Here is a 14,472-nt window from a genome sequence, read left to right as displayed (position 1 = left end):
CTGACTTTGGTTCTACTAAGCAGGCACTGGGAAGAGAATCCATTATCTCGGTGTATGGCTTATTTTTGTGTCTCCACGGTGGATAAATCAATCCTGGATATTGTGTGTGACTTAAGCCCTGATAAAAGCCCGTAATTCTCTTGAGTAGCCAGATGTTACTAGTTTCAGACTGAACACCACTCCCTCATATTCCAGTTTTCCTGGTTATACCTTCAAATAGACCCTGGAATCTCTGATGCCTGCAAGCAGAAACACTTACATTTTTCCGATGAAGACACTCAGGACCATGGTCTCATCATTCAAGCCCAGGACCTCTGAGAGACGGCGGTAGAGCTGGAGGGGAAAAATAACACCAATTTAAAAGCTGTCAAGAAAACAAGTAATGGGCAGAGATTGTTTGGTTTTCACTTGTTCTCCCTTTGTGGCCCACATGCCTGGGAGGGCGTTTGCTCTGGGCTTTCCCAGATCAATCAAACAACAGACTGAGATGCTTCTGATCTGATCCAGACCAATACTTGCCCTAATCACTGATAACTCTTTTCTATCACTAGTCATGGTGGTTCCGATACTGTACACAGAACCCAAAGCACTTGCTTTTTCTAGGGAAAGGGGATGTAACACTGCAGCTACATGCAGTATCTTAGTGGATTTGTCTGGAACTCTAAGCTCCTTGACACATCACTGCTCTGAAGCCTGTGAGATGGAGAAGGATGGTCATAGATTACTGGAAGAGAACCTAATTCTGGAGTAATGATTTTCTCATTCTTTACATATTTTTTTAATTTAAAAAAGATATTTTGCATCTCTAAAGATGCACCAAGGCATTCAAAGTCCAGTACATCTATAATTGCCTTGTGATGGAAGAGAACAGATATTTATCTTCACTTTAGAGCCGAGGAAGCAAGAATGCCAAGCTCAGGCTCCTCACGGGCGCACAGGCGGTGCGACTCACACGCCTTCACAAGTATATGAGCTTAAGGGACTCATTTGAAATGAATAGCCCCTTAAGGGACTCATTTCACAGCAGAAACCTGGCAGATAAGCAAACTGCACCCAGGTCTCAAGTTCTAGGCTTACTGTCATAGTCACTGGCTCCTTCCCGACGCATACAGAACACAGTATTTCAAAAACAGCTCAGGTTTTGCAGTGTTAACCCTGGACATGTATCTAGAAAACACAGCAAACAGGTCTCATTTTCAGCTATAAAGAGGAGAAAACAAGTAATGCCACTTGCTTTCATTTATAAAAAGGGAAGCTATTACTGGACTTCGTATCACCAAAGAGACGCAGCCAAGGGGACTGATTACCTTGGAAGACTTCTGCACCTGATCTCCAATATAGATCTTCCGGAACTGCTCGAAGAAGCTCAGCATGGCAAGCTCCAGCTTCTCGTTGCCAGCCTGCGCCAGACGGGAGTCCGTCAGGTTCATCAGCTGCAGCACTCTGCAGAGAGGTGGGAAAAACACGCCTTGCTGATGGACACGGGGAGAAAGGAGGGATTTCTGGCACACGGTGGTGCTTCCAGGCTGCGTGCCACAGTATTTGTTACTTTCTGTGGGCATTGTCGATTTGGGTCAAGAACTGACAAAACTGATAACAAAACACTGACTAGGGCACGTTCCTCTTCTGTGCAAGGCCATTATGAGGCTTCTCTATCCCTGTTAGGCAGGGATGCAAGGCCTTGGGTTTTAATTTGCTGCAGAAGTGAGTTTCGGGTGCTTTAGCACACTTACCCAGCAACTGGTCCATCATGTCCTCAAACCCACCTGAGAAAGCACTACCTGCTCCCCTCACAAGAGCCAGACTCTAAACGACACCCCCGCTTCAGTTTGGTTTTTGTTGTGAGCCCTGCAGAAACAATGCTGTGACCTGTGCACGGGCTCAAGCAGCAACGATATTCTTTCTGGCAAGTGCCACAAAGCACAGAGTGGGAAAGAAGATAAAATGTACATGGACTCTGTGAACATCTATCGTATGTGCTGGCACTAAAGGCAGCTGGAATACGGACGGGGTCTCACCGTTTCCCCTTCAGTAGCACTGCAGCTGTGTGGGAAGCCAGTGCTCACTGTTATCTCCCGGCTCACCAACCGGCCAGCTCCCACCCGTTCACAGTTTGGCTCTGTTACTACCCTGGCTTCCAAGCAGAGCAATTAGGCTCTGGACCACAAAGCCTTCGGTGAGACTCAGGGTTAGTCAGGAGCTGTAAGCTACATGTTCTCACACCCATCAAATAAAGCTTTGCACTGGAGAGGATTTACAATCCCAAAAATCCAGCACGTGTTAGATGGCATTATAAAGTTTTAACACCTATAGGAGAACTACAATATTCAGAGTGTATTTATGGACAAAACTCACTTTGGATTATTAATTAGGAAAAAGACTTTTCCCCCCACCCAACAGAGAACCATCATGCATTTAGTTCTGCTCCAATGCATGCAGTTAAGCCCGGTATAAATTCCCCTCTCACATGCTCTTCCCCTCTCATTCTCTTTCTTATAACCTCAGATTTCCCAATTTAGCCAAGTCACAGCAGAATTTTGCTGCTGGGCTCTAGCCCGTGCCACCAATCTCTTCTTTCAGGACGGCCAATTTCACAATTTCAGTGAAAAAGAGGGGAAGAACATGGCGGCAGCTTCACGATCGCAATTCTTTTAGTGACTTCAACAGCAGTGCAGCTAGAAAAGAGTCAGCATCCCTACCGACAAACCAACTCGCCATCCATCGCATCCTGCTCATCCGTGCTGGCGAACGAGACCCTACCACCAATCACTGCCCCGATAATATAGACGAGCCACGTCAGGCGCCCTGAAACCAAGAGAGGACATCAGAACCAAGCACGTCACACACGATCCGGAGGAAGCTGAGCAGATCTGCATTTATTTTGGCAAAGAGGGGATTCACAAGGAGTACCTTTCTGCTTTAGTGCCCATCTATACCAAAATTACTCAATTTTCCACTTGGTGGTGAACAGGCACGACTTTACTAGAAAAGAAACAAGAATGCCAGGTCTGCCTGGAAGATTTCCATTATTTAAAGCTATTCCACTGCAGAAAGCCACTTCCTTATAAAACTATATTCTATGTATTTAAACATGTGCAGATGCCAGCGGGCATTGTTTATTCTTTCAAAGTACATGTGTACATGTGGCTGGTGGAGAAGTCAACATCATACAGAGTTTTGCATCACACAAAAAAAATATACTGTGTTAGACCAGACACTACTGTTTCAGAAGAAAGAGGAACAGTTTCCATACCTGTGCTGATGCGCCCAACTCCTCCACAGAAGGGGAAGCCAGCTACATTATTAGAGAGTGGGCATAACAGCTATACCTGGACCTCCAAAAGAACCACTTCTTTATGTTTATTAAACAATTCCTAAAACAACCAGCTGTGCAAGTGCAAAACCTCCACGCTGAACCCACCCGACGCTGCGGACAGACACCCTCCTTCAGACTGTGGCACCAGCTGAAAACCCCACTCCCAGTTACTCATTACCAACAACCAGCTGGAGGTTTCTGCCACAAAGCCAGAGGGGAGGTTCAAATGAGCACCCCGTATCCTGCCTTGGACAAGAGAGGGATGGGGCAGGCAGTTCTGACGCCTGGGGATGGGGAAACATCCTCAGAACCTGTCTCTGAAAGACTGGGCAAGGAGATACACTACATTTCCCCAAAAAAAGGAATGGAGTTGGTTGTGGGGCAGCAATATCTTCAGCCAGCACTGCTGTTTGTGTTGGGAGTGTCTGTCCACAGCCAAAAGTATCCTACACCATATGGGCACCTCCCCAAGGGAAGGTCTGTGAGATCTGCCTCCTCATTTATGGATTTCACCAGGACTGTGAGCTTTGGAAAGGCTGCTTTTGAGAATGGGCAACCTACTGCAAGCTCACAGGCCACAGTCCTGCAACCACACTCACCTTCTTGTACCGCAACGTCCATGGGGCTGGCGGTGGCACTCTGCAGCAGCTCCTGGTAGGACTGGGCTGACTGGTCGAAGAGCTGCACAAGCAGAGCACAGGTCTTCTCGTACTCGCACCGGCCGATGGTGGAGAGCTGATCTAGCTGCTGTTGCACAAGGCCAGTATCATCCAGTGGATCCTCCAAACCATCCCTAAGCAGCACAAAAACAGATTAGAAAAGCACTTAAAATGTAGAGACAGCCTAAGCCATAACATAAGCTTATTTCTATCGAGTAGGGGATGCTTTTCCAGGCATACAGCGATTCCAATGACTAAAGTCTCTGCCTCTACTATTTGTCATGACGGAGAGCTACAGAGACCAACAGAATCATCTGACCATTACTGTGGCCATAAATCAGAAAAGCAGTGGTGGTGGAGGTGGAAAGGCCAACAGGACCTGGGATGAGTAAGCTCTTCTTACGTCTTTAACATTTATTCAGGTCTTTGAACGTGCGGTGCCAAGATCTCTCTCTGGTTGTCTATAACAAAGCTTTCCATCTTCCTCAATGTTTCAGTTACCTTTTCCTCTAAATACACTAAGCTCACCAAGTTTAATGCAAACTCCAGAACTAGCTAGAAGTGCTGTTCTTCCCTTGCATTGCTAGATGCCTAAAAAAGGGACAAACCGATCAGACTTCCTTGAGAGAGGCATTATTTTTCTATACTTGAACATCTGTTTTCATCAAATACAAACACACACAAGGTGGAATTCATCCCACACAAATCCAGGCAACTGCAGAGGCCTGTAGGCTGCCCCTACACTCAAAGGAAGGGAAAAAAATCCCCACTTTTAGGTATAATGTGCCATCCTACAGGACAGCTCTAAAAATTAAGTGAATCACACTTTGCATACTTATTCCTCTCTGCTCCAAGGGCAATTCAGAGTGTAAATGGTATGCTGCAGATGTACGATGCTGGGTAAGGTGAATTCTACCCATGTCAGAGACCACTCAGATCAATCTCAGCCACTTGAGATTGAGGAAGGTCTAAAAACACTCCAGCTTAAAAAAAAATATAAGTCTCTTTTTTATAAGAGACAGAATATGTGATTTAGGTAAGCCTCCCTTAGAAATCCTTTGGCGACTCACAAAACTTCCTGCGGTCGTGGCCATTTTTAAAAGAAAACTCAGAAGAGATACACACCAGAGCCTTCTGCGGTGCCGAGAGGCTGAAGTGCTGCCACCTCTCTGCTTTTCTTACCTCAATATGATGTGCACAGACTCCAGCCTGGACGTGATGTAAGCTTTTGTGACTTCTGGTGTGTACGTTTCGAGCATGTGAGGCTCTGTGGCTTTAACGTAGGGCACAGACGCAGCCAGTCGCTGCCACAAGCTCAGGAGATAGTGAACACTGTTCGGAGCAAACTCCCAGTGCTACCAGGAGCCGAGAGAGAGAAAAGGGAAAGAAACCAGTGAGTTATGGCCTTGATTATTTTACCCAGATTATTTTGACTCACGGAGCACTAGATATAGCAACATCTAAAAGCTTTAATGATCTGGTTGCCAATTCTAACAATGAATTTCTGTTCACACCTGACTTCAGTGGGTATTATCAGCATTCAGTAAAGACTGAGCAATAATCCCCAGTTCCTAGGCTGTGCAGCTGAGCCAAAGCCTTTAGTCCCAAACTACTGCCAAGCTCATACTGCAGCGTGCTGCAGACAGCTCCCCAAACAGAATGGAGAGTTTCAAGCTGTTTTCCCGGTAAATATTAAAGTTTAACAAACAAAGGCATTATGTAAGCTACACAAGTTTTTTTTAAACCATATTCTGTGCAGGGGTGTAGTTACAAGCTGTATATCAGTGGAAAACTCAGTGGGAATATGGCATGATATTCATATTACTAGCAACCCCTGCAACTGCATTTTAATAGTTAAGTGATACATAATTCTAAAAATAAGCCTTATTTAACAAGGTTGGGTTTTTTTTCCCCTGCTAGGACACAGAAAGACTCTGAAGGCATAGCAACCCTGCCTGCCCCCACATACTGCTCCCCTTCCATTCAGTAGGAATTCATGGAATCATCAATGCTACACCGCAGGGTTGTGTCACAGAGTCTGCAGGGTATTTTGGTAAAAATAACATTCAGCGAATTAAGGGGCAAAGAAGAGACAAGAGGGTTATAATTTTGTTTCAAGAGAAGACAAGGGGCAGAAAGACCCATCGAGGGTAAGTAAAACCATTCTGTACCTGCAGGCTGGTCACGGTGAAGTTGGCAATGAGTCGGATGACCTCGGGGTAGTTCTCCACCTTCACCAGCTCTCCCAGCTGGTAATTGCTTTTCAATCGGGCCAGCAATCGGCAGAACTCATGGTAGTTATTTGGGTCTGACAAACTCTGAGGAGAAAAATTGAGAGTCTGCTAAAAGAGGTGCAGATTTACGGTGGAAGAGTAGGAAAAGATGTTGCACCCTCCTCCCCAGTGCCACAAGTGGGACATGTACATTAGAAAGGATTTTTGCTGAAGAAACTTGATGCGGAGGAAGCAGAGACACAATTCCACTGAGCGCATCCGAAATACTCACCTGTGGGTTTTCCAGTATTCGTTTAACTCCATCAACGAGATGAGATAAAAACTTTGCCCTTTCCGCATTGTTGAAGAGGGATCTGCGTACAGAGGCTATCTGCACTAAGCAGGATAAAACCTGGAAGGGACAAAGAGAATAAATAGAAAGGGACGGATTAGAACAATAAAACGAACAGCACGTTTCCTTTTTGTGATGCAACAAATCATTTAAGTATGATGCTCCTTTGCATGCTACACAACAGCTCCCTCATCTTTGCAATTCTGTGTAGTCTCTGTAAAAGCGTAGCAACAAATTACAGCAGAGATAAAAACCACATCACCCAAAGGAACGTCTCCATCCTGACAGTCAAAGGTGCGTTCCAAGCTCTGCTCCTAAAAATGCTGGGATTTCTTCAGATGGAGAACACAGACAGTGTAAGACTGAAAATACACTGGGACTGGCAGGGAAAGCTGGTAAACTTAATACTGACTTGGAAAAGTATCGCAGAAGATAGAAGACTAGCAAGAAAAAAATACCTAAATTGTTCTTAACCCAAACCTCTGAAATTTAAATGGAGGGTAAACTCCAAGGGTGCAGCTGCAGTAATGAGTAACAGGTGGTGAACAGGTTTTTGAAGGGCAGTGGCAGTCAGTTATGACAGCACTTGGCAGCCCTTATCCAGGGGCAAAGCCCCCTTCCCTCTGACCAGCCTAAGGGCTACTGGTTCAACTGGTAAGCCCCTCACTCTTGCTGGCTCTTACATTTACTGATCAAAGAGGCAGGACAATTAAAGGCGTAATTGCTTCAGATTTCTATGTAGTAACCAAAAAAAAAAAAAGTCTCCCACTGTTAGAAGTCTCTCATGAATATCTGAGGCTCTAAATTCAGAATTAGCAAGTAACCCTTCAACATAACGAACAGTGCTGAGAGTCTCAGTGGAAGAAAAAACTTCTGAAGGACCCTTCCCTCCCTAGCCAAAGGGCATGTTTTCATTGTAGCGTTAATTATGAAAAATATTTATCTGATAGATAAATGCCTGGCAGGCCATTTTTTTCAAGAAGAAATAACCCAACTTTTAGTTTAAGTTGTGCTATTGGCCATTTCATCCAACTGGGACATGGCCCAGTTTCAAAGTGCAAAAGGAGAAATTACATTTTTCAGTTGTGCTCCCAGACTCGCTACCTACTCGCAGTATGGTTTTAAGACCAACTTAGCAGTACGGTGGAAATAACAGAAGCTACATCCCTCAAAAAGGGCTCACTGGCAGAGCGAGCAGGCAGACTCTAGGCTACGCAAGGACAAAGAAGTAGGCTGGGCTTCCAGCAAACAAGCTGCTCTTAGGTCAAACCCAAAACCTGCAGATGCATCAAAACCTGCAGCAGCAGCAGCACCGGCCCAGCCTCCCCCTTGTCACCACAGCAGAAGGCAGTGCTGTCGAGGTAAAGGCAGCTGGGTGAAGGCAGCCCCCAGCATTTTAACCCAGACGAATCCTCCAAACCCCCAAGTCTCCCAGATGAATCCTACAAACACTTTCTGGTAGCGGAGTCTGTAAGGAAAATAAACACTGAACTTACCAGAGGAGAAAATGAAGGAGGGATGGAATGATAAAGATCAAAAAACAACTGAAGGGTCGAAGAATCCAAGAATGCTGAAACAGAACGGAGCATTTTACTGAGAACACCCTCATTTACTGCTTTCCATAGGGCTAATGCTTATCGTAACAATGGCACGTGGACTTGGCACATGAAGTACCACACTCTAAGAAAATTTCCAAAGGATTTGACATTTTTACACAACTGCCTTTCCTAGAAATAAAATAAACCCACTGGTACTTGGCACTAAGACAAAATTACAGGAAAATATTTTAAGAACACAACCTGTGAAACTGCCTGCAAAATGACTGGTGAGAACATAAAGGATGCTGAGAACAGGTGCTGAGTTATTTGTTATTTACAAATAAAAAAAACCTCAACAGTTTACTGTTTCCTGACTTGGCAGGTGTAACTGGAAGGGTAGAGGAGTGGTTTAGCTTTGAGATAGCCAACCCGAACTGAACTGCATTTGCAATCACACCAAGGAAAGGCTGGATATTACATGTGGCATCGTATGCTAAAGTTATTTGTTAAGCGTAGAGAGGGCTTTAGCAAGTCACACATGCTTTCAGCTGGTACGCTGCAGATCAGCCCTCTTCCTCCAGCAAGATTACCTGATCTCCAACTGGTTGGGATCTGCACAGTGCAAAGATCATCTGAGGACTCATCTGTTGATGTGCCAATGAAATCAAAGTTCAGGCAATTATGTGTGAGCTTAAGAAGCTGCATGAGCAGACCATGCTGGCTTTCATCATTTAGATTCAGGTTCTTCCCAGAAGCCTATAAAAAACCATTGGATTAAAAAAAGTAAAAAGAAAAACAAAACAAAACAATCAAGGTGACAGCTGAGTTTGAGGCAGCAATTCAACTTTACACAGGATGTGGCAATCCTAAGGATCACATGCCACAAGCCATCCCATACACTTTTCCAGACAGCATGTGTATTTACATGCGTGGTCTTTCCACGAGATGGATAAACAGACAGTGCTTTCTTTTTCACTCGGCTTGTAGCACACAGGAGAAAACCAGCCAGGCTTGCCAGCTTGCAATTATACTGTGAGATGCAGGAGATAAGGAAGTTCTTATTAAGGTTAAACACAAGAATACATTTTCTGCCTGACAAGCACTTAGCAGCAGGGAATCCTGTTGCTCCACCTAACCCCCGTATGGAAATGAGTGCCTTCACTTTTGTTGCGCAGAGGATCTGGATAAACCCCGCTCCGGTTACACCGCTCTGCTGTGGGCAGGGAAAACATGGATGCTCTCAAGTAACACAAAGAACTCGCCGGACACGAAATGCTGGGTCATTTCACTGCAGTTTAAACGTAGCACTTGGGTCAGTACTCCAGGGACAGGCCAGCTAGTCTAGCCTTTCTATTATTGCTCTGTAGTTAAAACTACCTCCTTCCAGCTTAAGCCTTCTGCAAATAACACACTGCACCGTGCCGACACTGTGCCAGTGGTCGCTGGGATGTCCTTCCTCCCTCTCTCCACGGTATCACAAAGACTTACTCTTCTGGGGCTGCCTAGATGCACCCTGGTTTACAGACGTTGGTTTCTCACAGCTCAATCCTCCCCACGCGAAAAGATCACCTTAGAAACTTCTGCTTTATATACAGAAGCTACTATTAGGCAAAAAAAGATGTAACTTGGGTAGCAGGTGTTTAACTACAGGAAAACATGGATGTTGTGTGAGACAACGGGAAACATTCCAACCTGTCTTGAACCACAGCATCCCAAAAAACAAAAGCAAGATGGTTAAAAGTTAGGGTGGAAAACCAGAGGCTTCCTCCCGAGACAAGCTGTGTCGTTCTAGTCTCTAAGTCCCCACGGTCACGCAGCAACAGGAGCGTGGGCAATAGCTCAGCCAGAGCGGTTCTGGGGACACCAGGTAACAAGGGCTGGTTTATGCCTCCTGGCTGAGTACCAGCACTTGCTGAATTGTCTCCAACAAGTCTGGGCAGTTAGAAGGACGCTGTCCCGCCTGCACCTCCCCAGGCACTTCTTTTCACCAAACTAGAGGGATTCTTTTATTTCTGAGACCTCTAATTGATCACCTGAAATAAGCCAACGAATTCAAAAGTTACCAGAGCCGTATTGGTTCAGGAGGATGGGTGCATGGGAAAGGATGACTAGCATAATTGTACGAGCTTTGCTTCCTTTAGAAACCAGGAGGAGAAAAAAAGATCAAATTACACCCACGTACCCACCTTTATTACTGACAGAACCAGAGCTGCTCATTTTGAAATACTTTAAAATAAAATTTCCTTTTCACTCTTTGTGCTATTTGTCAGCTTTGACACTTCACTCAGCTGGAAGGATAAAAGTTAAACTAATCAAATCTGTGCTACTGCCACTCACTTTATCGGGGTAGACTTTCTCATAAAGGGCTATTCTTGAGGGCACCATTAGAACTCCAGATTAGCTTTTTAGAAAAGAAACCTGACGCAGAATCAAGAATTTTCTTCGGATAATCTACCTGTGTACAAAATATACATGTACTACTTCAGCTGAAAGAAAAACTGCTTTTTTTAGGGTAAAATCCAACTCTACCGTCCGAACGTTGCTGCTTTGTCCCAGGATAAGTATTTTTAAAGCGAGTTAACTCATGTGTGATAATTTGCACAAAATAAAAACCTGGGGAACATAAGACAGTCTAATATTTATCATGTGTTAAAACATCAAGGTCAGCCTTTAGTCTCAATGTACTAAACCTAGCTTCACTAGAATTTTGTTCCTCTCGCCATGTGGGTTTTAAATCGAGGTTAAAAAAAAAAAGAGACAAGGACTTATTTTACAGGAAACCTCTCTGCCAGTACTGTAAATCAAAGATATTTAAAACGTAAAACAAACATCTCTTTCCTGATGCTTTAAGACAGGAGTTTAAGCCAAGCCTCATGGTCCAGGCATGTATGTTCTATCAAAATTGTTGAAGAGAGTTATATTTCTGTATTTGTGTCACTTTTTTTTTTTTTCCTTAAAACAAATCGATGTCAAAGCTTTCCTGAGAAACAAGTCCAGAATGCAGCTTTTAGAACATGAGTGTTTTTTTCAGGAGTTACATCAGTGGGAAGGAACTTCAGCCCAAACTCTGCTGCCCCTACACCCCCCAAGAGAGATGACGAACGACAGCTTCCTTACCTGTTTCAGCAAATTGCATGACAGCGTGAAAATATCAAATAAGGATGAATCTCGGAAGGAAGAGGCTATTTTCCTGTGCTTGGTCAGTGGATGAGTAGTATCCGCCTGAGCAGAGAGAAAACCAGCGCTTAGAACTGACGGGCAGAGGTGGAACAAGACCAGCAGAGCCCGCAGGAACCCTGTTAAGCACCGGGACACCAAGGTTTCCCTCCCCAGAGCGATGTCACACCAGTTGCCTAAACCAGGGGGCTGCCCTGCCCCTGCAGAGCAGTGGCTTTTCCACGGATAAAGTCATATTGCTGGCTGACAACAGGACTTTCCACCTACAATACTTACAACGCAGCTTCACTGTAACCCTGCCAGAAAGCAGCGCTGGGTTTACTCTCAAGTTCACTTAAATCTCTTCCGGAGCAGGATCAACAGCAGTACTTTCAACAGCACTTAAGTCAGTTTAGAAACTTGAGCGCTGCTTTCTAAAGCGCTCCAAACTCCTAAGAGTTAAATCCTACCTGAAGCCGATGGGCAGACCCATGGTCAACTACTAGCAATTATAATTCCCCTCCTGAACCTGCACAGATGAGAAGAAAACTAGAAGGAGAGTTAACCGGTGACAGCCAGTTTAGACTTTGCTGTGTCTGTTATAAACTCCAGTTCTGGACCTCTCACCGTATCGGAATAAAAAGCTGACATGAGGCAAACAGACACATTATTGCTTTATACTGGATAACAAAATCTCCAACTTATTCAACCAATGTGTTCTAGCACGGGCCAGCCCAGGCGAACAGCAGCACAACTCATGTCCCTTCATAGACTATTTTCTAGGAAGAGGAGAAAAGTGAAGTGATACTTCACATCTTTGCCATTTATTTGAACACACGCTGGAGAAATTCCACCTGCCCAGGATGAGTTCTCTGGTGGGCAGTCGGTTATCACAGCACATCTGGGATGGAGCCTTCCCACAGCCCAGTGCAGAGGCACACAACATGGACCCCCGTTTTCTTTACGCTTTTGTTACTATACCTGTGTTAACCTTAAATATGCACACACGTCACCCAGTACTGCAGGAAACAGTCACTCTGGACCTCACTTTAACGTTCTACCCTTTACAACAACCCCGTGGAGGACACAAACGCTTTTGTCTCTTGTATTACAGGTGAGAAAGAGAAGCCCTGCATCACCCAGTAGCCAGCGGCAAATCAGAACTGGATCTAAACTTGCCAGGTGCTCTGACAACTGGATTATCACTCCTCAGCTCACAGTATTAGATTTCAGGGTCTTTAAGAAAACGAGCATTATTTACTCGTTCCACAGCTATTACAAATCTCATGTATTTCTGGCCTTGTGGCAAACGAGTATTTCCCTTTTCTTCATCGTGAGGTCACGTGGCTTAAATCAGTGAACTTCTACAATACGGTGGATACTCAGTACCTCCGGGCAAGTCTGTGCAGCACTCACGGGGTGAGAACTGATACTTCAAAATAGTTATTAGCACTCTGTTTTATTTGTACTGTGAGCTTTTGGAACAAAAGCTTTAGTAAACAGAACTCTAGGGAATTCAGCTCACATACAAGGTAGTTGGAAGTTTAAATAGTTATGAAAAAGAAAAGCCTGAAGAGAAGCCCCACAAGAGTTTTTTTAGGTGGATTTTTTTGCTATGTACACGTACACGACCCCACTCTGATGAGTGGGCATGTTGGCAGATTTATTATTTTGCAAGTAATAGCAGTTTTAGACTTTCTAAGATGAGTCACTGAATCCAGCCCTGTGCAATTGCTGCCACAAAGCACATTTAGGAATGAGTAGTAAACTGTGGCAGATTTAATATCCAAGATCTCAGGAAGAGATTTTTTGATCAAAGTCTTTAACTTTGTTGCTTATTTTAGCATCAACCTGTAGGGACTCTGGAACCGGGATAGGTGGCAGGTCCTGCGCTGACCTTTCTCAGAAGCTGCAGCCCCTGTACAAGGGTGCTGGTAGACACTGGTACTAATTTATAGAGGTAAACAGACTTGCTTTCATCCCTGATGCAAGGAAGTGAGGGAGCGGCCCTCTGCGGAGATGGAGTTAGGGTTGTACAAAGTCTGGGCAAGGAAATGGTAACAGCAACAAGACACGGCTCGGGAGTTCGGAGATCTGTGGGTTAGGATTTACTGATCAGGTCAGGCTTGAAGAATTAAAGCGAATTTAGGGTCTGCAGTGGCTGTAGAAGCCATTCAGATTATGGCGCAGGGCTCGGGAAGTTCAGACGTGCTGAACTTCATCGGGTTCAGCAGAAGAAATTGGTGCTTTGACCTGGCCAGGACAAAACCTCCTCCTCCATTCCCAGTTCTGAAAACAATTTGTAATCATCCTTTAAATCCCACTCAAGGATCTCTCTGTTCCAATGCCTGGATTAGTCAACATACCAGCAAAAATGAAAGGTTAGTTTTCTTAGTAAGATGTTAAAATCAAAATAGTTACACCTGGTCTTCTTAGCAAAATTAAGAGACATTTATACACATGGCAACCCTCACGCTGTCTTAGGGCTGTGACGGTGCTACAGCAAAGTCTGACTGATTAGGAAAATGCTGTAAGCTTAGACAGCACCAAGTAAAGCCACTTGTCCCATCTTTCAACATAAATACTGAGAGGCAGCTCTGCAAACCAGCTAACTAACCCACCCGGAAAAGACTCACTGCTGCTGGCACGAGCGGGTGCCGTGCCGGACCACCACGGACTCGGCGTGGCCAGTCCTCCGGCCAGTCACCCAGGGCCGGGGCTGCGTGGGGGACCCAGCACTCAGCCCCCATAAACCAGCAGAATTTGAGAACTACCTGCTGGGAACGCTATGGGATTTAGCACTGAACGAAAAGGACGCTTTAAAAATCTGCTCAATTTGGTAAATCCTCTTTGTTTCATCTCCCTGGTCAATACAGAGGAGGGCATGCTCCGTCCGCTTCTTGGCACAAGGATGCTGTAAGCTGAAACAACACGCAGGGACTGACAACAGAAGGTGCTGGGGACGTCCTCACGCTCCGGGCTTTGTCCTCACTAGGTGGGCTTGGCTAGTTGCTTAGCATTGCTCTTTTCCTTTTTCATCTCAGAAGATTACATCAAAATATGAGAGAAGATGGAAGATGCCAGTGAAACAAAACAATTCCTCAGGACAGGAGGTTTCAGCATCTTACCACAACAGTAAGTGACTGCGTAAAAGTAACAAAAAAAGAAAAACACCCACCACACAACACCCCGACAAACCCAAACAAAAACCCCCAAACGATGCACAGACACACAGCAG

The 14,472-nt window shown here is 45.0% G+C and overlaps 1 protein-coding gene across 2 annotated transcripts in view; it reads right to left on the bottom strand.

The window, feature by feature from the left end:
• The window catches only part of XPO7 (exportin 7), a 48,837-nt gene that overhangs the window by 12,323 nt on the left and 22,042 nt on the right, over positions 1 to 14,472 (bottom strand). For both annotated transcript variants that reach the window (XM_074852272.1, XM_074852273.1), the window contains exons 6-15: positions 11,196 to 11,300; positions 8,669 to 8,834; positions 8,037 to 8,110; positions 6,481 to 6,600; positions 6,147 to 6,293; positions 5,158 to 5,330; positions 3,916 to 4,109; positions 2,700 to 2,805; positions 1,308 to 1,443; positions 260 to 333 (exon numbers count right to left, since the gene is read on the bottom strand). In XM_074852272.1, coding sequence (XP_074708373.1) covers positions 260 to 333; positions 1,308 to 1,443; positions 2,700 to 2,805; positions 3,916 to 4,109; positions 5,158 to 5,330; positions 6,147 to 6,293; positions 6,481 to 6,600; positions 8,037 to 8,110; positions 8,669 to 8,834; positions 11,196 to 11,300 — 1,295 coding nt within the window. The remainder of the gene's footprint in view (positions 1 to 259; positions 334 to 1,307; positions 1,444 to 2,699; positions 2,806 to 3,915; positions 4,110 to 5,157; positions 5,331 to 6,146; positions 6,294 to 6,480; positions 6,601 to 8,036; positions 8,111 to 8,668; positions 8,835 to 11,195; positions 11,301 to 14,472) is intronic.

This window comes from Strix uralensis, chromosome 28 (genome assembly GCF_047716275.1).
Source record: "Strix uralensis isolate ZFMK-TIS-50842 chromosome 28, bStrUra1, whole genome shotgun sequence".
In the NCBI taxonomy this organism is placed as follows: Eukaryota; Metazoa; Chordata; class Aves; order Strigiformes; family Strigidae; genus Strix; species Strix uralensis.
This window is presented reverse-complemented; position numbering and strand designations above follow the sequence as displayed.